Source organism: Mustela lutreola, chromosome X (assembly GCF_030435805.1).
Source record: "Mustela lutreola isolate mMusLut2 chromosome X, mMusLut2.pri, whole genome shotgun sequence".
Classification (NCBI taxonomy): domain Eukaryota; kingdom Metazoa; phylum Chordata; class Mammalia; order Carnivora; family Mustelidae; genus Mustela; species Mustela lutreola.
This window is the reverse complement of record NC_081308.1, coordinates 12,553,215-12,580,577: the sequence shown is the minus strand read 5'-3', so window position 1 is coordinate 12,580,577 and position 27,363 is coordinate 12,553,215. Positions and strand designations below refer to the sequence as shown.

The 27,363-nt window shown below is 39.6% G+C and overlaps 1 protein-coding gene and 1 pseudogene across 1 annotated transcript; both read right to left on the bottom strand.

Annotated features, from left to right (window-relative positions):
* Positions 1 to 3,220: 3,220 nt before the first annotated feature.
* LOC131821965 (large ribosomal subunit protein eL42-like) lies at positions 3,221 to 3,547 on the bottom strand (annotated as a pseudogene).
* Positions 3,548 to 24,007: 20,460 nt separating this feature from the next.
* On the bottom strand, positions 24,008 to 24,797 carry LOC131822119 (uncharacterized protein C8orf34-like). The gene has a single exon (XM_059158511.1). The coding sequence runs from the start codon at positions 24,638 to 24,640 to the stop codon at positions 24,008 to 24,010; it is 633 nt and encodes a 210-aa protein (XP_059014494.1). The 5' UTR covers positions 24,641 to 24,797.
* Positions 24,798 to 27,363: the final 2,566 nt, after the last annotated feature.

Here is a 27,363-nt window from a genome sequence, read left to right as displayed (position 1 = left end):
CTTTCTCCATGCCTTGCCCTGTGTATCTCTTCCATCTGGCTGTTCCTGAGTTAAATCCTTTTTTATTTTTTAAGATTTTATTTATTTATTTGAGATAAAGATAAATAGTGAGAAAAGAGAGCACAAGCAGGGGGCAGAGGGAGAGGGAGAAGCAGATTCCCACTGAGCAGGGAGTCCAATGGGAGGCTGGATCCCAGGACCCTCAAGATCATGACCTGAGCCAAAGGCAGACATTTAACTGACTGTACCACTCAGATGCCCTGAGTTATATCCTTTTATAATAAACTGGCTATTTAGTAAACAAACAAACAAACAAACAAACAAAAAAAAACAAAGAAAAAAGGAAAAAAAATGTTTTGCTGTGTTCTGTGAGCTACTCTAGCAAATTAATTAAACCTCTTTCAGTTAATTTCTGAGGAAGTTATGGGAACCTTTAATTTATAGCCAGTTGGTCAGATGTACCTGGAACAACCTGAACTGGGCATCCTGAGTTGGAAGGGATTGTTAGAGACTCCAGTCTGTAGCCAGTCAGAAGCATAGATAACGACCTGGGGTTGCAAATGCTGTCTAAAGTGGGGTGAGGGAGCGGGACTGAACCCTTAACCTGTGGAATCTGAAGCTGTCTTGGGGTGGGTAGTGTTACAATTGAGTTGAACCCCAGTAGAGTGTCTGAGAATTGCATAGTGTTCTGTAGGAACCAGTTCCCCCCACCAACAGACATACTGGAATTGGGCCCAAGAGCACTAAAAAAGTGAATGTACCAAATCTTGAACCATTTGTCAGTTGATAGATATTTAGGTTGTTTCCACTTTTTGGTTTATTTTGATATGGGGCTGCTATGAACATTTGTGTACAGGTGGGTTTTTTTTTTTTTTTTTTTTTAAGATTTTGTTTATTTGAGAGAGAGCGAAAGAGAGCACACACATAAGTGGAGGAAAGGCAGAGGGAGAAGGAGAAGCAGACCCCCACTGAGCAGGAAGCCTGACTCGGGGCTTGATCCCAGGATCCCGAAATCATGACCTGAGCCAAAGGCAGATGCTTAGCCAACTGAGTTACCCAGGTGCCCCAAGTGTTTATTTTTATTTTGTAAACTTTTAAAAAAATATTTTTATTTATTTGAAAGAGAGAGAGAGCATGAGAGCGGGGAGGGTCAGAGGGAGAAGCAGACTCCCTGCCGAGTAGGGTGCCTGCTGTGGGACTTGATTCTGGGACTCCAGGATCATGACCCGAGCCGATGGCAGTCACCCAACCAACTGAGCCACCCGGGCGCCCCCCACCAGGTTTTTTTTTGTTTTTTTTTTTTTAAGTACTTACTTACTTGAGAGAGAGAGTGGGGAGTGGGGTGTGGAGGGGCAGAGGGAGTGGGAAAATCTCAAGCAGACACCCCATTAAGCATGGAGACTGGCTCTGGGCTTGATTATAGGACCCTGAGATCATGACCTGAGCCAAAATCAAGAGTCAGACACTCAACTGACTGACCCATTGAGGTGCCCCTGTGTGCAAGTTGTTGTTGTTGGTTTAAAAGATTTTATTTATTTATTTGAGAGAGTGAGAGAACCAGTACTGGTTGGGGGAGAGGCAGACAGAGAAGGAGAAGCAGGTTCCCTGCTGAATGACCTGAGCCACCCAGCTGTCCCTGTGTGCAAGTTTTTATGTGGACTTATGTTTGCATTTCTCTTGGGTATATACCTAGGAGTCAAATTGCTGGATCATATGGCAACACAATTTTTAGATTTTTGAAGAATCCCTCAACTGTTTTTCAAAGCAGCTGTACCATTTTAAATTCACACCAGCAGTGTATGAGGGTTTCAGTTTTTCCACATCCTCTACAACCTTTGTTATTGTCTTTTTTTTTTTTTTTAAGATTTTATTTATTTATTTGACAGACAGAGATCACAAGTAGGCAGAGAGGTAGGCAGAGAGAGAGAGGAGGAAGCAGGCTCCCCACTGAGCAGAGAGCCCAATGCGGGGCTCAATCCCAGGACCCTGGGATCATGACCTGAGCTGATGGCAGCCACTTAACCAACTGAGCCACCCAGGCACCCCAGTCTGTGATCCATTTTAAGTTAATTTTTCTGTATAGTGTGAGGTAGGGGTCCTACCTCACTCTTTTGCATGTTTCCCTCTCCAGATGTGGAGAGCGACTGTCTTTCCTCCACTTGCTATTCTTTTCAAGAATCAATTGACTATAAGTGTAAGGGCTTATTTCTTGACTTGAAATTCTATTCCATTATTATTTAAAAAAAATTGTTTGTGTATCTATCTATCTATCTATATCTCCATATGCCAGTTCTACAGTTCTCTCTCTCTCTTTTTTTCTTTTTATTAACATATAGTGTATTATTAGCCCCAGGGGTACAGGTCTGTGAATCACCAGGTTACAGTTCTCTCTTGATTACTGTAACTTTGTAATAAATTTAGAAATTGGGAAATGTGGGTTTTCCAGCTTTATTCTTCTTTTCCAGATTTTTTTTGGCTATTATGGTTTTCATTTTTGTTTTTTTGCATTTCTGTATGAATTTTAAGATCAGTTTGTTAATTTCTGGAGAAAAAAGGCAGTTGGATTTTGATAGAAAATGCATTACATTTAAAGATCTAAAGAATACTTTTAGAATTTAATGAAAAGATTTGCTAAACTGAATTGTTATTTTCTGATATTTGAACTTTATCCATTCTCATGTAAATCTGTTACTGTGTTCATTTTATTTCATTAAGTAGAGTGGATTTGTTAAGACCTTTGCTGATAGCACATTGGCATTGATTTATTTATAATGCTCATTTCACAGATGTGTTAAATTTTCCCTCCCTAGTTAGTTCAGTTTACAATCGCACAGTTTTATAGGCTATGTATATGGAAAGGCGAAAGATGGGGAGAGGGTGATAAGATTTATTATAAAAGTAGTGTAACACAGCCTGGTAATGAAAGGACCTGTCTTTTGACTGTGTTTTTCTGTTCCAAAGTATGGTATTTCGTGTTCTAATGTGTTTCATCAAGCACAAGATGTTAAATAGATCAGTAGTTTTTGTTGAGTTTTCCCCATAACTATGTAAACAGATGTAATGAATTTTAATGCCAAAAATTATTTTCAGGGAGATTAAATTTCTTTTTTTATTCAAATGTTATGAGATTAGCAAGTGCTATTTTAATAAAGAGAATTTTTTTTTTCATTTTGAACATAACTTCAAGATTTTATCGGCTTCATAAAACCAAATATGAAGCTTAGAACTGGATCACTTGGCCTTTTCTCTTCTTATCTCCTCCTGGTTCAAAATTCTTGTGTCTCTTAATAGCCAGTATTTTCTTAGATATGTGGTTGGACTCCACACATTCAAGCTTCAGCACAGTCCTCTTTGTAGTTTTAGGGTTTTTTTTTTTCCAGAAAATCGGCTTAGTCTGCCTATCATAGACACTCTGCTTACTGTTATAATGCTTCTTTCCCTGGGCATACTGAGAATCCTTGTCCTTCTTGTATTGTGTCACTTTGTGGGGTTGGTGGTTGCCACACTTCTTACAGAAAATCTAGCAGGTTTTAGGAACAATCACCATGTTTGCAAGAGCACTATCAGCAGGGAAGGCAATAATAAATATTTCGAATGAACTCATTATAATCACCCCAAACTCCAGAAAAGCAAATGTATTTGAATGAAAAACAGTTACTTTTAAGAATTTAGAGGCACCTGGGGTGCCTCAGTGGCTTAAAGCCTATGTCTTCAGCTCAGATCTTGATCTCAGGGTCCTGGGATTGAGCCCCGCATTGGGCTCCCTGTTCAGTGGGGAGCCTGCTTCCCCCGCCCCCTGCCTGCTCTCCACCGCCTTGTGATCTCTGTCGAATAAATAAATAAAATCTTAAAAAAAATTAGAATTATAAACTCAGAGTATATCTCATGTATACCTGAGATTATGCTTGATTTCATAAAGAAATTGTCAAATCAAAACATTTATTATTTGAGATGCTATAAATTAATGTGGAATCTAAAAGCATTTATTACAGAGATAATTTTTATCTCTATTGTTAAATAAATACATATATTTTTTTAAAAAATTATTTATTTATTTGACAGTGGGCACAAGCGGCTGGTGGGGAGGGGAGAGAGTGGCTGGCAGAGGTAGAGGGAAAAGCAGGCTCCCAGGGCAAGGAGCCCGATTCGGGGCTTGATCCCATCATCTGAGATCATGACCTGAGCTGAAGGCAGATGCTTAACCAACTGAGCCACCCAGGTGCCCCTATAGACATAAGTCTTAAAAATACTGACCACAAAGCTGTCACTTACCATCCCACCAAGAAAATGAAAGACATTTAGGCTGTAGAGACAAACTCAAAATACCTGTGACCCAGACTGGTTTGGCTTTGCAGCAGGTTGGACTTCCAGAGCTACACAGAATGAAAGTGGGGCGTAATGAGCCAGGCAGGACTTAGGCTAGTGTACATCACCCAACAATAAGGAGGGATTAACATCACAGTGCCTTAAAGAAACCGTAAATTTGAACTGAGTTGACATTGAATTCTTGGAACTGGCTAGAATTTGTAATCAGAAAAAAAATCACCTTGAAATCTTATTTCCCAAAAGGTAGCACCATTTGATATTGTGAAGCTATAAAGTACAAAAATAACTTGGGGACATGGCAGCATGAGTTACCAGGAAAATGCCTCATTCCTGTAATTAGGAGGGTGATACGCTTTGTTCAGAACAGAGTTCTGGTCCCCTAGGGACTTGGGAACTGAGACAATGGGTTCATCATTTAACCTTTTCAAATGAACTTTATTAGTCCTGGTAAAGGAGGCTGTACATCATGGTTGTCCCAAGGCCAAGATCTTCCTAAGCGTATGTGGCCTGGGGTGGCTCATTTGGTTCCCATTCTTCCTACTGGTGGTGCGAAGATTCTTCACAAAGTCTTGCCTTGGACATGACTAGATGATGCTGAAAGTATTGACACATTTAGTTGGGTTAGACAGGAGCTGATCTTTCTTATTGGGGTAACTAAAACCAGAATGAAACAGTTTTCCTTTAATTATTAATTGATTATTAATTGAAAGAATGCTCAGTGAGCCCTAAGATTTAGAGATATGGAGATGAATGGGACTTAGGGCTCCTGCTCTGGTGGGGAGACCCACATGCCAGATTTCTGGAAGAATGCGTTATTCAGTGAGTGAAGGATTAAGAAAGAATAAGTTTTGGAGGACAGTGAGTTTCATTTGGAGACATTGAGTCGGGGGAAGCCTGTGGAACATCCAAGTAGAGATACCTGGTAGACATTTGGAACGGTATCTGAATCCTAGGAGAGAAGTCCAAATGGGAAGTCTGGCTTTGTGAGTCATCATTTTACATATGCTAATTGAAGTCACTGGCATTGAATAAGTCATACACAGATTGTAGAGAGTAAGGAGGAGAGAAGGATTAGAGCTGAATCCCTTGAGAATCCTTCCCTTTCAGTGGTGACATCTGATGAATGCTATTATCTAACTACACACTGCTCTCACATTGAATTTACATTTGAAAAGCATGAATAAACTTGCAAAACATATTCAAAGGGAGATTATCATAGCAACTACAGACACTGGACATTTTGAAAGTGAAATTTAAAATTTAGGCCAATAATAAAATCCAAAGTATCTTCAGAATCAGAGGAAGTTAAAGATATATTAAGGGAATAAAATAAATAATGTAGTCAGAGTTCCTGAACTCAAAGTAAGTTCTAAAAACTTTGTTCTTATGGGAAATATAGGACATAATATTTGAAGTCAGAACTGTCTTGAGTTCATGGTTGAGATCAATATAGAACAAGTAACAAAAGGACCATTCAAACAAAAACTGGGCATATTAAGAAGTTATCTGGGATCCAGACTTATTAATATCCTTGACTGAGATGGGTTGAGTTTTTAAATAAGTCTCAGTTATCTATGTAATGGTGTAATAAACTTCCTCAAAACTTCATGGCTTAAGACAATAACAGCTTCTTATTTCTCATGGATTCTGTGAGTTGGCTGGGCTCCACTAGGTAGTTTTTCTGCTAGATGTGGTGTTGGCTGTATTCACCTGGGAGCTCAGCTGGGGCTAAAATGTCCAAGATGGTGTCACATACACATCTGGCCTCTGCTGGAATGGTTAGGGCTGGTTAGGCCTCTCTCTTATTTTGCGGTGTAGCCTGAACTTTTTAACTAGTTAGCTGATTCCCAAAAACACAAAAACAGAAACTACAATTCCTCTTTTTAAAAAGATTTATTTATTTATTTAGTAAGAGAGAGCGAGCATGCACAAGAGGGAGGGGCAGAAGGAGAGGGAGAGAGAATTTCAAGCAGATTCCGCACTGAGCACAGAGCCAGATGCAGGGCTCAATCTCATGACCCTGAGATCATGGTCTGAGCTGACACCAAGAGTTGGTTGCTTAACAGACAGTGCCATCCAGATGCCTCAAAACTACGAGTCATTGTCGTCTTTTTTTTTTTTTTAAACTACAAGTCTTCTTAAGGCCTTAAAGTTCTTTTAGTTCTTAGGAGTACTAGAATGTCACTCTTGTCTCATTTTATTGACCAAAGCAAGGTATAAGACCAGTCCAGGGGAAAATAGGCTCCCCCTCTGATGGGAGGAGTGACATGTGTGTACAGGGATAGAGGGAGTTTCTGGTGGTCATGTTTGGAAATGATCCACCACAAGAGTTGATTTCCCTTTTCAACGTGGCTGCAAGTCTGAGTAGGAGATTATGCTTGGTGCTCACTTCCAGGTGAACACTAAGAGTTCCTGGTGGCATTGTCGTACCTGTAACTTTCTAATATATTTGGCTGAAAAAAATCCACTGAAAGGAAGTTCATAAAAACTTACAGGTCCTTCTCAAAACAGACCTTTGCCACTCAGTTACATAAGTTTTTCTCTCTCCTCCTTCCTCTCAGTGTTGCTCAGCTTTCTTTCAGAATCTTAGTCTTCTAAGAAAGTAAAGGAATTGTTATTGTGAAATTCTATGATAACATCTTTTCCAGATACATGATGGAAGTAGAGCAGGTGTAATATGTTGAGAGAGTTATTTCAGGGGTGGCAGAGCAGGTGGTTTTGATGAAGTTTTAGAATATGGGTGAGGTTTGGTGGGGTGAGGTCTGGAGCCAACGACCAAGAAAGGATTCTTGAGACATCTTTGGTGCAGGATGGTGGTTTATTAAAGCACAGGGACAAGACCCGTGGGCAGAAGGAGCTGCTGCCCTGGGGTTGTGAGGAGTGGTCCATTATATACTTGCAGGTTGGGAGGGGGTCAGGGATGGTGTAAGTCTCTAAGGAATTTTTGAAGCAAGGTTTCCAGGCCCTTGAGGGGCTAGCTGTTGTTGGGAAAAGGTCACTTATTACCGTCGAATAAAACCTTAGTCATGAGACCCTTCAGATATATATCGGTGGGCCGTATGCTTGGGGATGATTGCCAGCACATATCTTGGAGGGTTTAGAGGTAAAGGAAGTTCCTAAAGGAATTTTTATATGTTAAAGTAGACTTATAGGATCTTGGTTGGGGGTGGGGGTCGGTCAGGCTAGGACTGCCTTTTGCCCTTAGCAAAGTGTTCATGTGGAGGCAGTTGAGTCCATAGAGGAATGTCACTCTGCCTGTTTCAAGGACTCGTCAGTGGACTCTAGATAGTAAGGAAATTTAATAACTTTTCTTCTGCCTTTGTTTCCCACCTCAGTTTGGGGGATGTGATCTGTATCATTAATTGGGTGTTCAAGGGTGCGTCACCAGTGATGAGGGAGTAGAAGGCAAGCCGAGGGCAAAGCACAAGCTAACACGCCCCCGCAGTCCTCTCCCAAGATGGAATGTGCGTGACATTCCTCAGGGATTCCTGGCTGCCCTAGAACAAAAGAAGGGAAAAAACAAACGGTGAACTGATAGAGATCACAGTCATGCGGGACCTGAGTCTCCATCAGTTTGCAACTGTTTTAATGATTTACAAGAAAAAAAGCAATCTCCAGAAAACTATAGACTCAGCTTCTTGGAGCCCTAATATTAGTCTCCCCTTCATAGGTTAAAAATTCTTATACAGTCAGGCACTTCTCACAACCCCAGTGCAGCTCTTTCTGCCCACGGGTCCTGTCCCTATGCTTTCTATGCCAAAGACATCTCAAGAATTCTTTCTTGGCTGTTGGTTCCAAACCCCAATGCTTCAGACCACGTCAACCACTGCCTTTCTTCAGATGTTGAGTAAGTGTGTTCCTCCATCAAGAATCTGGAGCTTGGCCAGAGGTCTCCAGCAGATAAGGGATATTTGAAACAGAATGTGGTTGGATTTGTGAACATAGGCATTTTTCCTGGGTGCTGAAGCGCGGGCAGACCTTGGTGGTCACATAGCTTAGAGTCAGATGCAGAAGTGGAAACAGTGACTCTCAGGTGAAAGTATGACATTCACCACCTTTGGTCTTTTCTTTCTTGCAGCAGAGTTTTCAAAAAAGGCCCAGGTTGAGGAGGGAAAGGGGGGTGTGCAGAGAGAGATTGAGAGAGAGAGAGAGAGAGAGAGAGAGAGAGAAGTGTAGTGGTATGGTTGTTTGTAGCACAGACTTCGTGATATTTTAGGAGGTGATATGTATGATGGTTTGTGGAAGAGAGATAGAGTCAAGGTGGCAGAATGGTCGGATTAGACAGCATGTAGGAGAGTGACTTCTTAGGTAGGATAGGGAAAAGCTCCTGGGATTTGGGGTTGCCTGAAAACTGGAAAGGAAGAGGGTCCGGAAAGAGGGTTTAGTAAGAGTTGTGTGGTCCTTGTGGTTGCATCCCTTTATGTAGAGATTGGGGTTCCTGGTTGGAAGATGCTTCTTTGACAGTGGTACCTCTCAGGCTCACTGCTTTGATGACATTACCTATCTTAGGGAACTTCGGACCCCAGATCTGTACTTGGGAAAATTGACTCTTTTTGCATTATTCTTATCTTTTTGTTTTCTTTCTCCTAGTGGTTTCTAATGTAATTCTGGGAAATCTCAGTCTGTATCCACTCTGCCATGGAAATACAAAGAAAAAGATTTTCACTGAGTTGTTGTTCAGCTAAAGAGTGAGGGAGAAAAGTACTGTGGGGGAAGGTATAGAGCTCATCACAATGAGATAACAAAAAGGCGAATACAAAGCCAGGGAGTGAGTGGGTTGGTTTCTTAACCACAAGTTAACACTTTGCTGCTGTTAAACCCCAGTCAAGAGCCTTTCTTCGCCTTTAAGGGTTTTATCTGAGTGTTTCTGTCTGACAGCAGTGGTTTTCAACTGTAGCAGGAGGGGCCCTGTTTAGTTGGGAAGAGTTCCATGTCTGATGCTGCAACTCTGTTCTCTTCCTTCTCCCGTCCTATCCAGTTGAGGAGGATTGCACCACGGATGCTCCACCAGCTGCAGAATAATATTTAAACTCATGTATCAAATATTCACAAACCTTTTTAATGTGGCTCCCCAGATCATACCTTGCACTTCGTCCCAGCTCAGTCTGTTACTGTGGCCAGCATCTCCCAGGCCTCGTACTGTTTCTCAGCTCCACTGCTTAGCGCTAATGTGCTTGACTCTTCTTGTATCTGCCAAAGGTTTTCCCGTTCTTCAGGGCCCACTCAGGTCTGAAACTTTCATGAAGCTTTCCATAAATGCTCCGGCCACACTGATGGGACCCTGTTTCTGAAAGGGAGTTACGGGAGGCCAGCAGTGGGAATAAAGGGCTGTAAATGCAGAGACATAAATGGATTATTCACATGGAAACCTGTTGACAACCTCTTATAGTTGAGTTAATCTAATGACATTCATGCTTTCGACACAGATTTCTAGTGGTATGAATAATTTTTCTGCTCAAACGGTTTCTGAAATCCCCTCTGCCTTCCCACCACAACTTTTGAAGTTTCTTAATGAAGGAAATGTCACGTAAATTGACCACATGACTACTACAGCCTGCGATTAATATATCACTGCAGACTTGGAAATGATTGTTGGTCCCAACAATCTTTGAAAGGTGTATGTCAAACAATGCTGTAGACTGTAGCTATATTAATTATAGGTAGACTACAGATTTGGCTTTCTTTTTGCTTCCATGGCATTAATGATTATTGTTGAAAATACTGCATGTCCTTATCTTAGATTCTTTCAATATGGTGCATCTCTAAGACTTTACTTCAGAGTGAGTCATTAACATCGCTGAATACTACAGGTTTTTTTTTTTTTTTTTTTTTTTTTACTTCGCAGCTAAATTTTGAATGGCTTATCATCTCATCATTCATTTACCAAATAATAACTGAATGTGCCACATATTCATTATTCTGCACAATTTATCACAGATACGAAGATAAACAAGGAGCAGTCTCTGCCTTTAAAGATCCTATACTATAATTGTGGTATAAAGATACGTACACAAATAGCTATAGTATACATGTGAAAAGGAATATGAAGTAAAATAAAAAGGAAAAGGTGCTATGAAAAAGGCTTAGCTAGAAGTTTTTGAGCTGACCATTCACCATTGTTTGGGAATATTATAGGAGGCTTAAAAAAAAAAAAAAAAAGATTTATTTATTTGAGAGAAAGAGGGAGAAAGCACCAGCATGTGCCCGGGGAGGAGCAGAGGGAGAAGGGAAGGAGACTCCTCAAGCAGACTTCCTGCTGAGTACAGAGCACAATGCAGGGCTTGATCTCAGGATCCCGAGGTTCATGACCTGAGTTGAAATCAAGAGTCGGACGCCTAACCAACTGAGCCATCCAGGTGCCCCTATGGAAGACTTTTGACACACTTTCTCTTGATTTGGAGGCGCTGCACTCTGGTGGTTTTGTTCCTCTCTCCGACTGTTCTTTCTCTGACTCTGTGGTTGCATCTTTCATCTAGTGTTGAGGTTCTTCAAGGCTCAGTTCAGACTTTTCCTCTCTTATCACCCGATCCTTTTCTCCTGGGTCTTCTCATCTATGCCGTTATTTCAGTAATTATCTATAAGCCCATGATGGGATGGTCAAACTTAACCAAAGTCACGATCATAGGTTTTGAACCTTATCTTCTAATGAATGACACCACCATTCATTTGATTCCAGAAGCCAGAAACCCAGGATTCATCCTGGGTACTTCTCTCCTTTAGTCTTTTTTTTTTTTTTTTAAAAAGATTTTATTTATTTATTTGACAGAGAGAGAAAGAGATCACAAGTAGGCAGAGAGTCAGGCAGAGAGAGAGAGAGAGGGGGAAGCAGGCTCCCTGCTGAGCAGAGAGCCCGATGTGGGGCTCTATCCCAGGACCCTGAGATGGTGACCTGATTCGAAGACAGAGACTTAACCCGCTGAGCCACCCAGGGGCCCCTCCTTCATTCTTTGTTGTGGTCTATTATCAAGCCCTAGTAACTGTATCTTTTAAATACCTCTCAGATCTCTGTCCTTTTTCTCAATTTCCACAGCCTGCTCTCTAGGTAAAGATAGAACTATCACCCAGACCAGTGTGGTAGACTCCTCATTGGTCTCCCAGTGTCCACCCTGGTCTCTTTCCAATCCAGTCTCCACACTGAAGTCAGTATCATCTTTTCAAAGTGCAAGTATGATCACATGCCCCCTCCACTTCTTGACCTTAAAGTTCTTCAGTGATTTTTCGTTGTTCTGTATTAAAAACCACAGTCTTACACAGCTCCAGTCTTGCTTACTGTTCCACCTCTTCTCAGAGTACTTTTTCATCATTCTCTGTGTCATAGCCGAACCGACCTTTTCTCAATTCTCTGAAAATATGATGCATTTTCTGTAACAGGGTCATAGCACACGTTGTCCTCACCTTACCCCTCCAGTGCTTCATAAATCTTACTTGTGTTTTGGATCCCAACTCAGGTGTCACTTCCACAGGGAAGCCTTCCCTAGATTACTGTGTTTTATAACCATTTCTTTATTTCACAGCACACATTCCGTTTGTAATCATATACTAGTGTAATTATTTGACCATGAGCCCCATGAGAGCAGGCGCCAGTTGGCAGGGTACACAACAAATGCTTGTTAAATACATGTTTCTTGATAAATGCGTAGCATTTGGATTTGGAGTCATGGAGATTTGTTGGGGGCAGGGAGAGGATAGAAAAGGTATCTTATCCAGGTAACAAAAGATCATTGAATATCCAGAGATAGGAAAGTGAGTGAGATCATATATGTAAGAGCAAATAATGTTAAAAGGCTATTCGTGGTAAGTAAATGATATCACAATTAGTACTCAAATAATTGCATGGTATTTCAGTCTAGATATATATAATTACCTCCACCATTTCCCTGTTGGATATTTATATTGTTTCCCCTATTTTCATTAGCATGCATAAACTGTAGTGAACTCATGTATATTTGTATGCTATAATTCACACTTTTTTTTCCCCTCACTGCTTCACTCCGTGAGTATAAGCAAACTATTCAGGACTTCTTTAGATTTTCCTTTGCTTTCAAAAATCCCTGTAGTTCCATAAATCCATAAATACAGTGGTCGATCAGTAAATATTGCTAACTTTACTGATTGATAAGGAGTTATCACACTTAAAGAGCCATCTCATTATAAATCTACTAAATGTTCTAGCATTTTGAAATTGTGCCAGACTCATTTCAAGAAGTCAACTTGAAACTACTGAGCTAAAGCAGAAGAATGTGCGGAAAGGACAAGAAATAGCTGAGTTAGGTGGAAAGAATCTGAACAAGAGAATGAAGTAGACAAAGGGCAGTGGTTAATAGTAATTAGTAAATATCAAAAGCAAATAAGGATAAGATATGCTTAATGATTGTGCTAGAGTTAGAGTAGGCAAAGCACAAGTAAAGGATCCCATTATTCTTCAAAGGCTATGTGGTCAAGGTAACTAGAAAATATGACAAACTAAATCATAAAGACAAAGGTCAAGATGCAAGCTATGTTTAAAATTTCCGTCAGTTGCATGGCTAGTAGAGGATGAGTGATCAAGTGAGCCACCTGGGGCAGTTGAACAGCTTTACTTGTCAAAACCATTAGCCATGAACCTTACTTAACAGATGAGGCAGTCACCTTTAGCAAGTTGCTTTTCCATAAGTAAAATCAACCCTAGATGGTCATTGATTAACTTGAGTAATACTTGGAGACTCTCCTTCTTCTTCTTCTTCTCCTCCTCCTCCTCCTCTTCTTCCTCCTTCTTCTTCCTCTAAATACTTGACTCTTCTCACAATTGCCAGGCAAAATTCATGGAAAATGGGTGAGAGCTTACTCCATAGTTTATCAGTCCAATAGTCAGTGGTTCTAGAATATGTGTTATGAAAAGCCGTGGACTCTTGTTCTAGTTTTTAAAACATTAAGAGAACATACTGGAATGGTTAGACATACCTATTTGTACAATCTTGTTTCAGAATTTCTGGAGCCATCGGGGTGCCTGGGTGGCTCAGTTGGTTAAGCATCTAACTCTTGATTTCAGGTCAAGTCATGGTCCCAGGTCCTGGGATCAAGCCCCATGCTGGGCTCCTGGCTCATTGGGGAGTCTGCCTGTTTCCCTATCCCTTTGCCCTTCCCCCCACTTGCTGGAAACCTTTCTGTCTCTCTCTCAAACAAATAAATCTTTAGGGGTGCCTGGGTGGCTCGGTCAGTTAAGCGTCTGCCTTAGGTTCAGGTCATCCTGGGATCAAGTCCCACATTGGGCTTCTTGCTCTATGGGGAACTTGCTTCTCCCTCTGCTTCTGTTTCTCAAGTTTAATGTTTCTCATGAATAAATAAATAAAAAGTTAAAAAAAAAAAAGAAAAAATAAATCTTTAAAAGAAATTTAACAAAAAATGAATTCCTGAAGCCATCAGATAAGTGCAATTTCTTTACATATTATAAACAGTATATTTTTTCTAATTATAAAAATATTACATGATTATTGAAAAAAAAAAAGGTATAATAAAAGAAGCAGGATTATCCTCTGCCCCACCATAATCAATCCAGTTATCTAGGGACCATTTTTGAATGTTTTCTTCCTGTCTTTTAAAATATATTTTTAGGGTGGGGTTGAGATCACACAATATATAACATACAAGATCTGTTTTCATTCTAAAGCTATTTTAATATATTTACCAAAGAGCAACCACATAGTACAAAAACCATGATCTGAACCAAATACTTTGATGAAATCAGGCCAGTAACTTCTTGTTTTGTCCAAACGCTAACTTACACCTTTCCTTCCTCATCCTGTTTATTATTAAGCTTTGCATATCTGTGGCTCCTTTCTCCCTTTCCAAGTCTCCTCCTCCTTGACTATGCATATCTGTATTGATTTTTTTGTTGTTGTTTATCTGTTATTCACTAAATTCAAGAATTCATTTATTTGATGTCTTGTTTTCTAAATTTTTAATGATTATATGTCTTATCTCACCTTACTCTTTGATGGCAGGAGACATTCATTACACAGTTTTTATACCTGTCTTAGTAAGTAGTGAACAGCCAGGCATATGGTAGGTGAGGAAGAAATATCTAGAGTTAACATCAAAACTGTTTTAGCAAATGGTTGCATGAGAAGATGTAATGGTTGAACTATCCAGACCTATGCAAACAAAGAAAAACTATAGTTGCACCATCCAGTATGGTAACCAGTAACCAACCACGTATGTGGCTATTGAGCACCTGAATTATGGCTAAAATGAATTGAGATGTGCTGTAAATGTAAAATACATACTGAATTTTGAAGATTTAGCATACAAAAAAATAAAAAATACCTTGTATTTTAAAAGTTGATTATGTATTGAAATGACAATATTTTGAACATACTGAATTAAATAAAATATATTATTAAAGTGAATTTCATCTCTTTTTACCTTTTTTAACATGCTTCTAGAAAATGTAAGATTACACACGTGGCTTGTGATATATCTATAATTATATTATATACATGATGACATATATGTGATGTATGTGTTTGTATGACTGTGCTGTCCTGTATGTCCTATAAAACTAACATTTGAGGTCATTCTTTCTACAGCACAGAAATTTATTATATTTCCACCAGACAAAATTAATTTACACTTCATTAAAAAATTTTTTTGAAAATCTTTATTTATTTTTTTTTAAGATTTTATTTATTTATTTGAGAGAGACAGAGAGAAACAGAGAGCGCAGACTCCTGGCCAAGCAGGGAACCTGATGCAGGGCTCCATCCCAGGACTCTGGGATCATGACCTGAGCTAAAGGCAGACACTTTATGACTGAGCCACCCAGGTACCCCTTAGTTTACATTTCAATCAATGGCAATGATTTTTGCATTACTGACAGTTTTCTGTAACTTAACTTCTAACCTTAGGAAGTTGTAAAATAGGGTGCCTGGATGGCTTTGTCAGTTAAGCATAGGCCTTTGGCTCAGGTTGCTATCCCAGGGTCCTGGGATCAAGTCCTGTGTCCCATGTCCTATGTCCCATGTTGGGCTCCCTGCTCAGTGGGGAGTCTGTTTCTCCCTCTCCACCCCGCCCCCGCCCCCACCGCTTGTGCTTGCGTTCTCCCTCCCTCTCTCTCTCAAATAAAATATTTTTTCAAAAGTTGTAAAAAAATAAAGTTGTAAGATAGCCTAATCAATGGAACATAGTCGATCAAAGTTGCACACTCCTATAGAATTAAATCATCTTGGGAGGGTTGTCTGGAAAATGCCGAACATTCCACTGAAAGGACACTCTGTAATCTTTTACCCATTTCTAAGTCTTTGACAATTTTTTTCTCAAAGCATCTTTGTATATTCTTTTGTTATAGAATCACTTTCTCTTTTCTAGTTAATATGAGCAAAATTTTTGTGAAATGCTTATTTAAGCCAGAAACCAATGCTTTAGGAATTATGAAGTTCCTGATAATAAGGAAGATTGTTGAGGGTAGAATGTTGAGGGTAATGCAAGAACTTTAAGAAGTGTCTAGAATAGAATTAAACACAATTGGAATGTTGAAAATATTAGAATTGAGTAATTACATTTTGTTATGATTCCTCAGCTTATCACACTGTTGTTGAAAGGAACGCAATTATAATGGAATGGAAACCAGGTTCTCTTTTACTTTTTAATTAGATGGAAACAAAGCCTGGCTGTTGGTTGACTGGACCCAGTATAATGTTTTCATCCCCTATTTTTGATTAATCAAAGTGCTATTTCATTTAAAGGGAATGCATTCTTTTTCTGTTTAAATAAAAAGACTCTGGAGACATTTTGAAAAACTAATGGAGAGCTCTTTTTGCAATTCTGTGTCTGTTTACTTTGCTATGAAGATTGACAAAAATTAATTAGTGGATGTCTGTTGGGAAATGGAACCGTTAAAAAACAAAATTCAACTGAGAAAATTTGAAGATCTAATTGGCTTTATTAAATAATTCATGAATCGGGCAGCATCCCTTCTAGCAAGTAGAGGGGAGCTCCAAAGGGCTATAGAAAGGGAAAGGTTTTTAAAGGTAAGACAGGGAAGTCATAAACACAAAAAATGAATTATTTCAGGTGAGGTCACCATCATTTGGCCACAGTGGGGTCTTAGGAAGTAGATTACCTCATCTTCCTTTTAGGGATAGAGAGGACCATGTGACAGATTACCTCATTGGTGTTTAGCAGAAGATTCCTGACCAGTTAAGACTACATTTCTGTAGGAGGTTGAAAATGCAATTAGGGTATGGTATTAGGCCCTGGTTTGGTGACTTGTCCTACTCGATGCTATTTTGGACCTGAGGTTTTCTTCTTTCTTTCCTTTTTTTTTTTTTAACGATTTTATTTATTTATTTATCTGTCAGAAAGAGAGAGAGCGCGAGCGCGCACAAGCAAGCAGAGGCAGAGAGAGAAGCAGGCTCCCCGCTGAGCAAGGAGCCCAGTGCAGAACTCGATCCCAGGACCCTGGGATCATGACCTGAGCCAAAGGTTGTGGCTCAAACGACTAAGCCACCAAGGCGTCCCTGAGGTTTTCTTTAAATAGAACTCATAACCAGTGAAGTGGGTAAGGAAAGTTGACATTGTCATTTTTAACACTTAAAAAAAGATGTAACATTTAAAAACATAAAAATACAGTTTATTTTTATTATCAATTTAGACATCTCTGTCTTAGACCAAAAAGGATTAAAATGCCCCCCCCAAGACATAACAATGATAACTTCTAAGTATTTTTTTTTTTTAAGATTTTATTTATTTATTTGACAGAGAACACAAGTAGGCAGAGAGGCAGGCAGAGAGAGAGAGAGAGAGAGAGAGAGAGAGAGAGAAGCCGGCTCTGCACTGAGCAGAGAGCCCGATGCGGGGCTCGATCCCAGGACCCTGGGATCATGACCCGAGCCGAAGGCTGAGGCTTTAACCCGCTGAGCCACCCAGGTGCCCCAACTTCTAAGTATTTTTAAAGTATTCAAAATTCTAAGTATATGGGGCCACTTGGGTGGCTCAGTGGGTTAAAGCCTCAGCCTTCGGCTCGGGTCATGATCCCAGGGTCCTGGGATCGAGCCCTGAGTCGGGCTCTCTGCTCAGCAGGGAGCCTGCTTCCTCCTCTTTCTCTGTCTGCCTCTCTGCCTATTTGTGATCTTTCTGTCAAATAAATGAATAAAATCTTACAAAAAAAATTCTAAGTATATGACTGCTCTTCAGAGTTGATTACTCCAAACTTTACTTAATATTTGGCACATGTTCCCTTTCCTACTCTGGCTTAGATCAAGGCAGTTCCCATAGGTTTGTTGTTGGTGGTGTGACGGCAGGAAGAGACAGGTCTGGGTCTTGCCCAGCTCTTAACCCAAGACTCCCCTTTTGGTGCAGCCAGGATTCATTTCAGTTTCTCTAGCCCAGGGTTGTCAAAATTGAGGACGAGTGTTTGTGTTTTTGACACAGTCCGAAAGATTGGAGGCTTTCCTTTTCCACTTACCTCTGTAGCATCAAGCTTTCATGCAGAAATTGGCCTAGAAGTTCCCCACTATGTTTTCATATCTGCAGTGGTTTGGGGTTCTTTAATAACAAAAAATTGAATACAATTCTTAAAGCTTATTTTGCTTAATGTTATGGCTGAGTACACACTGAAAAATTTTGCAGAAATTAGAATTGGGGATGCCTGGTGGCTCAGTGGGTTAAACTTCTGCCTTTGGCTCAGGTCATGATCTCAGGGTCCTGGGATCGAGTCCTGCATTGGGCTTGATGGGGTCCATGATCAAAAGAGCGAGACTGATGCAAAGTGAAGGTCAAGCAAAGCTTTATTTCGCACCAGCACAGAGAATCAAACAGATGGGCCAGGGCTGTCTCTTACAGAGAGAGCGACCACTCCCAGCCTCACAGACTAGCTTTTATAGAGCAAAGGCCATGTGGTTGAGCCTGGCCAATGAGATTGTAACATAGAAAGTTGCATAATCATGTTAGGTCACATGCACGTGGCCAATTGAATTACAATTTACCCTATAGTAGCTGTTTGAACTAGCCTATCACTCTGGTCAGAATTGGCGCCCTAGTTTGGCACCTAAACATTCTTTGGTGGTTAGGGAGATTTACTGATTGGATGTCTCCACCTGGCCTGACTCATTCTTGCATTCTGGGCTCTGTTACCTCCACCTGACCTGACCCATCCTTGTATTTGGGCTCTGTTATCAGGGACTGGTCGACCATATTATACTGGTTTCCCAGACTTGCTTTTAAGTAAGTTCCCTGGGGTGGGTGGGGGGCAGGGTCATTTTAAGTTTTACTGCATAAACAACAAAATGGCTGTTTAACCAAGATGGAGTCGCTGTGACTAACTAGGCCCCTACAGGGCTCTCTGCTCAGCGGGGAGCCTGCTTCTCCCTCTCTATTTGCCTGCCTCTCTGCCTACTTGTGATCTCTGTCTGTCAAATAAATAAATAAAATCATATATAGTCACTATTACGTATATAGTCTATATACTATATTATATATATAATATATATATTATATAATATATACTATATTATATATAGTCACTATTAAAATTGTACATTACAACAAACAAGTGTTGGTGAGGATGTGGAGAAAAAGGAACCTTTGTGCATAGTTGGTATGGGAATGCGGACTAGTTCAGCCATTGTGGAAAAACAGTATGGAGATTCCCCCGAAAACTAAAAATGGAATTATGACATGATCCAGTAATTCCACTACTGGATACTTACCCAAAGAATATGAAAACCCTAATTAAGAAATATACATGTACTTGCATGTTGATTGCAGCCTTATTTACAATAGCCGAAATATAGAAGCAGCCCAAGTGTCCATCCATAGATGAATGGATAAAGAAGAAGCGGGATGACTATATATGTGTGTGTACACACATGTATACATATATGCACATACATACACACACACATGTATATTCGTATACATATATGTATGTACACACATATACACACATGTGATGGAATATTACTCAGCCGTAAAAAAGAAAGGAACCTTGCTGTTTGCAATCACATGGATGGATCTAGAGAGTATAATGATAAGTGAAATAAGTCAGAGAAAGACAAATACCAGATTTTACTCATATGTGACATTCAGGAAACAAAGAAAAAGACAACAAAAAAGCAGGTTCTTCTGGTGATTCACAGACCTATACCCCTGGGGCTAATGATACATTATATGTTAATAAAAAATTAAAAAATTTTTAAAAGGGGGGTCACCTGGGTGGCTCATTGGGTTAAGCCTCTGCCTTCAGCTCAGGTAATGGTCTCAGGGTCCCGGGATCAAGTTCCGCATCAGCCTCTCTGCTCAGTGGAGAGCCTGCTTCTCCTTCTTCCTCTGCCTGCCGCTCTGCCTACTTGTGCTCTCTCTATCTCTCTGTCAAATAAATAAATAAAATCTTCAAAAAAAAATGGGTGAAGCAGATTAAGGGTACACATACTGTGATCAGCACTGAGTAATGTATAGAATTGTTAAAACACTGTTTTGTACACCTGATACTAATATAACGCTGCATATTAATTATACTAGAATTAAAAATAAACAAGTAAAAGAAAAAAATTGTACTGTGGTGGGGATAAAAGATTATAAGGTTTTTCCTAAATGTATCTACTTAGTGCACTCTATCTTAATAGTATGTTTTGTTATTGTTGTTTTTGTTTTTTTAAAAGATTTTATTTATTTATTTGGCAGAGATCACAAGTGGACAAAGAGGCAGGCATAGAGAGAGAGGGGGAAGCAGGCTCCCTGCTGAGTAGAGAGCCTGATGTGGGGCTCGATCCCAGGACCCTGAGATTGTGACCTGAGGGGGAGGCAGAGGCTTAACCCACTGAGCCACCCAGGTGCCCCAATATTGTGTTTTATTATCAGCCTCTCTCCATATTTATTTAATTATTTGGATGATTTTAATGCTTTTTAAACATATAATGAATTATAATCATCATTATTATTATACTAAGAATGTCATCTTTGGAGAAATGTCTATTTAAATCCTTTACCCATTTAAAAATTGGTGCATTTGTCTTTTGATTATTGCATTGTAAGAGTTCTTCACCTATTCTAGATGCCAGTCCCTTATTAGATACATGATTTATAAAAAATAATCTCCCATTTTATGGGTTGTCTTTTTACTTTCTTGATGATAACATTTGCAGCACAAAGTTTTTAATTTTGATAAAGTCCTGTTTATCTATTTTTTCTTTTGCCACTTGTGCTTTTGGTGTCAGATCTAAGAAATCATTGCCTCATGGGGTAATTAACTTTTGATGTCTCCTAAAGGCCATAGAAAAAGGCTGAGTGAGCATTTGGAATAATGATGTGAGGATATATTTGTGTTTTAGCCTAGACTTTATGTCTTAGAGCACTTTTAGGTTTATAGCAAAACTCAGCAGAAAATACAGAGATTTCCCATCCCCCCTGCCCCACACATGCCCATCCTCTTCCACCGTCAGCATTCCCTACCAGAGTATTTATTATAATACGTGAACCTGCTTTGACACATCATTATCACCCGAAGTCTATAGTTTACATTAGGATTCACTCTTGGTGTTGTATATTCTGTGGATTTTGAGAAATGTGTAATGACATGTATCTATTATTATAATATGATATAGAGTATTTTTACTGTCCTAAAGACCTTCTGTGCTCCCCCTATTCATCCCTCCCCCTTGTCCCTAACTCCCGATAACCACTGATCTTTTTACTGTCTCCATAGTTCTGCCTTTTTCAGAATGTCATATAGTTGGCATAATACAGTATGTTGTCTTTTCAGAATGGCTTCCTTCACTTAGTAGTGTGCATTTAAGTTTCTTTCATGTCTTTTCATACCTTGATAGATCAATTTTTTTTTTTTAAGCACAAAGTAATATTCCTTTGTCTGGGTATATGACAGTTTATTCATTCACCTACTGAAAGACATCTTGGTTGCTTCCATGTTTTGGCAATGATAAATAAAGCTGCTATAAAGAACCTGTATGTAGGTTTTTGTGTAGACATAAGTTTTCGGATACTTGGAGTAAATACTAAGGAGCACAGTTGCTGGATTGTATAAAAAGAGTACGTTTAGGAGCACTAGGTGGCTCAGTCTGCCTTTGGCACAGGTCATGATCCCAGGGTCCTGGTATCTAGCCCTGCATCGGGCTTCCTGGTGACCCAGAAGCCTGCTTCTCTCTCTTCCACTCCCCCTGCTTGTGTTCCCTCTCTCTCTGTATCTCTCTCTGTCAAATAAATAGATAAAATCTTAAAAAAAAAAAAAAAAGACTATGTTTAGTTTTGTATGAAACTGCCAAACTGTCTTTCAGGGTGGCTGTACCATTTTGCAATATCCCCAGCAGAGAAAGAGAGTTCCTGTTGCTCTGCATTCTCACCAGCATCTGGTGTTGTCAGTGTTTTTGATTTTGGCTGTTTTTTTTTTTTTTTTTTTTTTTTTTATCAATTAAATAAAACCTGCATGGTTTTATTAAATATAACTATATGACTTTGTCATGTAATAATTATAATATTTAATCAAATGGAAATATGCCATGTTTACAATAGAATGACTCAGAAATGTAACAATGTCAATTCTCTCATATCAATCTAAAATACAATATAACTTCAAACCAAATGGAATAACAGAAATAGCAAATAGGTCAATAGAAGAAAAAGGGCCCAGAAATAATACAAGTAACAGAAGCATGCATACTGATGGACAAATGATGAATTTTTCAATAAACAGTTATAGGAAATATATTATCCATATGGGTAAAATATGTTCCAACTTCTTACCATATTAAAAAATAATTTCAAGTGAATGAAAGACCTAAATGTGAAAAACAGACCTTTTAGGAGAGAATAAAAAAAACAATTATTTTCATGACATCAAGTAGGAAAGGATTTCTTAAAATAATATTATAAATTAATGTTTAGGATGTCTGTTAATAGAAAGCACTATTTTAAAAGTGATGACAAGCCTCAAACTTAGAGAACATATTTGAGAAACATATAGCCAATAAGAGTTGACATCCAGAATATAGAATAAACTCACAAATCTAAAGGAAAAAAATGGGCAATAAAAATGGGCAAAAGAGACAAGCAGGCATTCAATCTTATTGAAAATTATAAAATCATTAATTGAGTCTACAGGAAACCATTTTTCATTAAAATGTTTGATGACAGCTAGTGTGAGCAACGATCAAGAGCAAAAAGTATTATTATAAACTGTTGGTGGAAGTGTAAATGATACAACCTTTAGAAATTCTGCATTACCTAGTAATGTTAAAAATACACATGCCACATGAGTAGATTAATCAAAGTTCATTTGGTTGCGTTTTTCTCTTTCAGTCCAGAGACATTTTCATTCTTCAGTTAATTTCAACATTTCCTGTCTCTCTCCTAATTCTAAGCTGATTATGTTGCTTCTTATTTCAATGGGAAAATGAAAGCAATCAGAAGAGAATTTGTTTATCTTTTCATCAACAAACTCACTAGCTATTAGCATTCTTGTCTACAGTGACAAAAGATGAATTGTCATTTCTTCTTTTCTGACATATAGAAGGTATTCGAATCGTAGAGTGAATTAAAAAATGACAAAACTGGGACGCCTGGGTGGCTCAGTTGGTTAAGCAGCTGCCTTCGGCTCAGGTCATGATCCCGGCGTCCTGGGATCGAGTCCCACATCGGGCTCCTTGCTCGGCAGGGAGCCTGCTTCTCCCTCTGCCTCTGCCTGCCATTCTTTCCGCCTGTGCTCGCTCTCTCTCCCTCTCTCTCTGATAAATAAATAAAAATTTAAAAAAAAAAAAATGACAAAACTTAGGTAACATATGACTCAATTGTTCATAATGTTTTGTCAACATTACCAATTATTGGCATATGTAAATGTAAATCAAGACCACAATGAAATACTACTTCACATCCATGAGGATGACTATAAGTTACCTCTCTTTTCAGACAGGTACTAGCAAAGATATGGAGAAATCGGAACCCTCACATTTGTTGATTGGAACATAAAATGGTGCTGTCACTGTGAAAAATAGTCTGGCAGTCTCTCAAAGAGTTTAACAGAGTAAGATACAAGCCAGCATTCCCATCTCCTACAGATATGCCCAAGAGAAATGAAAACACACATCCACACAAAAACTTCTACATGAATATACAGATAAACACTATTCATAATAGTTGAAAAGTGGAGACAACTCAAATGTCCATAAATTGATGAATGAATAAACAAAATTATTCACCAACAAAAAGGAATGAGGTACTGATAGGAGCTACAGCATCGCTGACCCTTGAAAACATTACGCTAAGTGAAAGAAGATAGTCACAAAACACTACATTTGTTTGACTGCATTTATATGAAATTTCTAGAATAGGCAAAGCTATAGAGACAAAAGGCAAATTAGTAGTTGTCTAGGGCTGAAGGACTGGGGGGATAAGAATGAGTACAAAGTTTCTTTTGGGGTGATGACAATGTCTGAACTTAGGTTCTGCTAATATACTTTGAATGTAATAAAAACCAGTTTAGATTTTATTATATGAATTATTATCTTAATAGAGTTATTAAAATAATTCATTAAAGACATTTTAGCTTTTCCCCTTTCATGGTGGAGTACAGTATGTAGTATAAGGGAAAAGCATGGATTTGAAGTCAGATGAACAATCAGAAGCCAGAGGGAAGTATTTACTCCAGATGTAAGTACTAATTCTGAGACCTTCAGCAAATCACTTAATCACTCTGGCCTCAGTTTCCTTCTCTTGGCCACTTGGTTAAGGTGATGTCTTTCATGTTTCTCCATTGTAAAGTTGTTACTTCTCTCTTATTATCTTCTGGGGAGTAACTCTGAACCTTATCGAGTTCATCTGAAATTGCAATACTTCGAGAGAGATTCTCAAGGGCTTTTCCCAGCTTCTTGCTCTCTTGAAGGATGTGGTTCAATTCATCAAAATCACGGCTTTGTGGTTTAATTCGCCAGTTCCACTTAGGATGATCTACTGACCTTGGCAATGATTTGGATTCTGGTGATGGTGGGGAAATGTTAGACACAGCAAGGTCACTTTTTGACTTTTTAGGCTTCTTTGCACTTAATTGCCAAGGCTTATCATAACTTCTGAAATCCCTTCTTGTTCCTTTATGTTCTGTTAAAACAAACAAACAAACTGATGTTTCACTTTCTGCCCAGAGAGCTGCAGATCCAGATAAAGTTCTTTGAAGTTGTCCATGGTTTCCTTGTTTAGACTGAAGATGGTCAATGAGAAATGGGATTGGCTGGTCAGGCGTTTCAGTTATTAATTTGGTCATTAATTCCTCAAACAGGGGACCTATCTTGTTCTTCTCCAGGTAAGCCTGGATCCGGGATTGCTGATGAGACGCCATGGAGACACAGATGGGGCCGGGGAGAGTGAGGGAAAATCGCGCGGCCGTGCGCCTCAGCCAGGGGACAGCCCTCCTTTTTCCCCCGGACTGGAGCCGGGACAGGAGCTCGGGAGCCTCGGCTCCCCAGGCGCGGCGGGCAGAGCCCCGGCCGCGGGCGTGGGCTACAGCCCCGGGAGCCGCGAGAGCTTGGGGCGCCGAGAGCCCGGAAGCCGGGGCGCGGCCTGATTTTGGCTGTTCTAATAGTTAGTGTAGTGGTATCTCACTGTTGTTGTCTCCCTGATGACATAAGATGTTGAGCATCTTTTCATATGCTTATTTGCCTCTGTAGTTGTCTTTTTCTTCTTCTTCTTCTTTTTAAGGTTTTATTTATTTATTTGAGAAAGAGAGAGAGCACGAGCTCACAAGTAGGAGGGAGGGGCAGAGGGAGAGGGAGAAACAGACTCCCCACTGAGCAGGGAGCCCAACCTGGGATTCTGATCCCTAAGCTGAAGGCAGACCCTGAATGACTGAGCCACCCAGGCACCCTGTAGTCTTCTTTGGTGAGGTGTTTGTGTAGATTTGTTGCCCATTTTTAAAATTGGGTTGTTCATTTTCTTATTGTTGGGTTTTAAGAGTTCTTTGTGTGTTCTAGTTAATAGTCCTTTCTCAGAGATGTCATTTGCAAATATTTTCTCCCAGTCTGTGTCTTGTCTTCTCATTTCTCTTGATACAATTGTGTTCCACTGAATCACTCACTTCACATTCATTTATTGAGAATCTGTTACAGTTCAGGTTCTCTTCCAGGCTCTGAGGATATAAAAGTGATTAGTATATAATCTTGCCTTTAGGTGTTTTTGCCCTCATGGAGGAGAAGTATAAATAAATAGGTGATTAGAACATACTTCTAAGGTAAGCAGTCTCAGGTTTCTTGAAGAGGAAACTGAGACATAAAGAAGGAAAAGGATTTGACATCAGGCAAAAGTATGACAAAGGACTGTCAGGAGCAGAGAACATTTCATCACTATGACATAAGTTGTCAGTATGATCTTAAGCTCTTGTTGCTATGGCACCAATTTGTCTAGGCCAGAGGTAAGCAAACTACGGGTGTGGGCCAAATCTGGCCTGCTATTTGATTTTATAAATAAAGTTTTATTGTAACACATTCATGCCCCTTTATTCGCAGATTGTCTATGGCCACTTTTGTGCCATAATGGCAGAGTAGTCGTAACAGAGACAGTCTGTCCTGAAAAGTCTCATATATTTACTATCAGGCTCTTTATAGAAGAAATTTGCTGACCCTGCTCTAGGCAAAAATTTATTAGAAAATGCTTGTACATTGTCCTTTTTAAAAACATTGCAAATTTGTGTTCACCTGGCAATTATTTATATGCCTTCAAGGGTTTATGTTTGTTTTTCAAAATTTTCTCCTGATTTTTGCTTTAGAAATTTTAGCTAATTAATTTCCTTCAACAGTTCTGCATAATTGACTCAAAATAAACTACAAATGATAATAACCTGCTCAAGCCCTGAAAATAAACTTAAATATTTGCTCTTTTTTTCTTCGGAAGTTTTATTGTTTCTTTCGTGGTTTATGTTTCTCTCTTTTTAAACTACAAATTCATGTTCAGTTCAGGGAAGTCAGATACCATGGGCAAGAAAAAGAATATTAGCCCATAATCTCACCTAGCATCCTAGGAAAATACTTTTTGGCAGCCTCAGTATGTAAGGTACCTTGGGGTACTTTTCCATGCATGTGTACATATTTCATTACAATTTTTTATATAAACCATTCTCTGCTACCACCAAGTATCTTTTTTTTTTTTTTTTTCAAAGTTTTATTTATTTATTTGACAGAGATCACAAGTATGCAGAGAGGCAGGCAGAGAGAGAGAGAGAGGAGCAAGCATGCTCCCTACTGAGCAGAGATCCCGATGTGGGGCTCGATCCCAGGACCCTGAGATCATGACCTGAGCCGAAGGCAGAGGCTTAACCCATTGAGCCACCCAGGTGCCCCTCCACCAAGTATCTTTAATAGGCATATACTTTCCTCTTTCTTTCATTATCTTCATGATTCATGTGGTTAGGACTGGTTTACTGATGAAAGATGCCAAGGGAGATAACCACAGAGTTACCCCCGTGCTTGCATCCTTTTGGAGACAAAGGGAAAATGCTACAAGAAGTGAATTGGTTGCCCCATAAAACCATTGAGTAGTCAGGTATGATAATGGTGGCTTTGATTTTCTGGATGCTCCAAAACAAGATGGAGCCTAGAAGCTAGGACCCTGTACCAATTATTCATTGCCCCGGTAAAGCTGCTTCATGAACAAGCACAAACCCTTAGTCTAAATCAACAGTAAGATCTATTGCTCACACATCTGAGGTGGTTAGGTAGGTGGCTGTGCTGCTCTGGGCTGGGCTCACTCACGTCTGGGACTTGGCTGACTGTAGGTTCCTAAAGGTTGGTTTTGGCTGATCATGGCTTGATTCACTCATGTGTGTGAGAGTCTTTGGTGGGCTTGCACTTTTATCTGGGGGTCAGTTGGCTATTGGGTGATTAAGGCTGACTTCAGCCACATTGATTATGGCTGTTCCACGACTTTCACCCTCCAGCAGGCTATTCTGGGTATGTTCTCAGGACAGTTTCAGAGGTATATGAGAGAGCAAGTGGGAACTTGCAAGGCCTCTTGTGGTCTAGGCCTCATCTCTTGGGCGAAACCCATGGGTGGGTTTGAAGATTGGGTTTG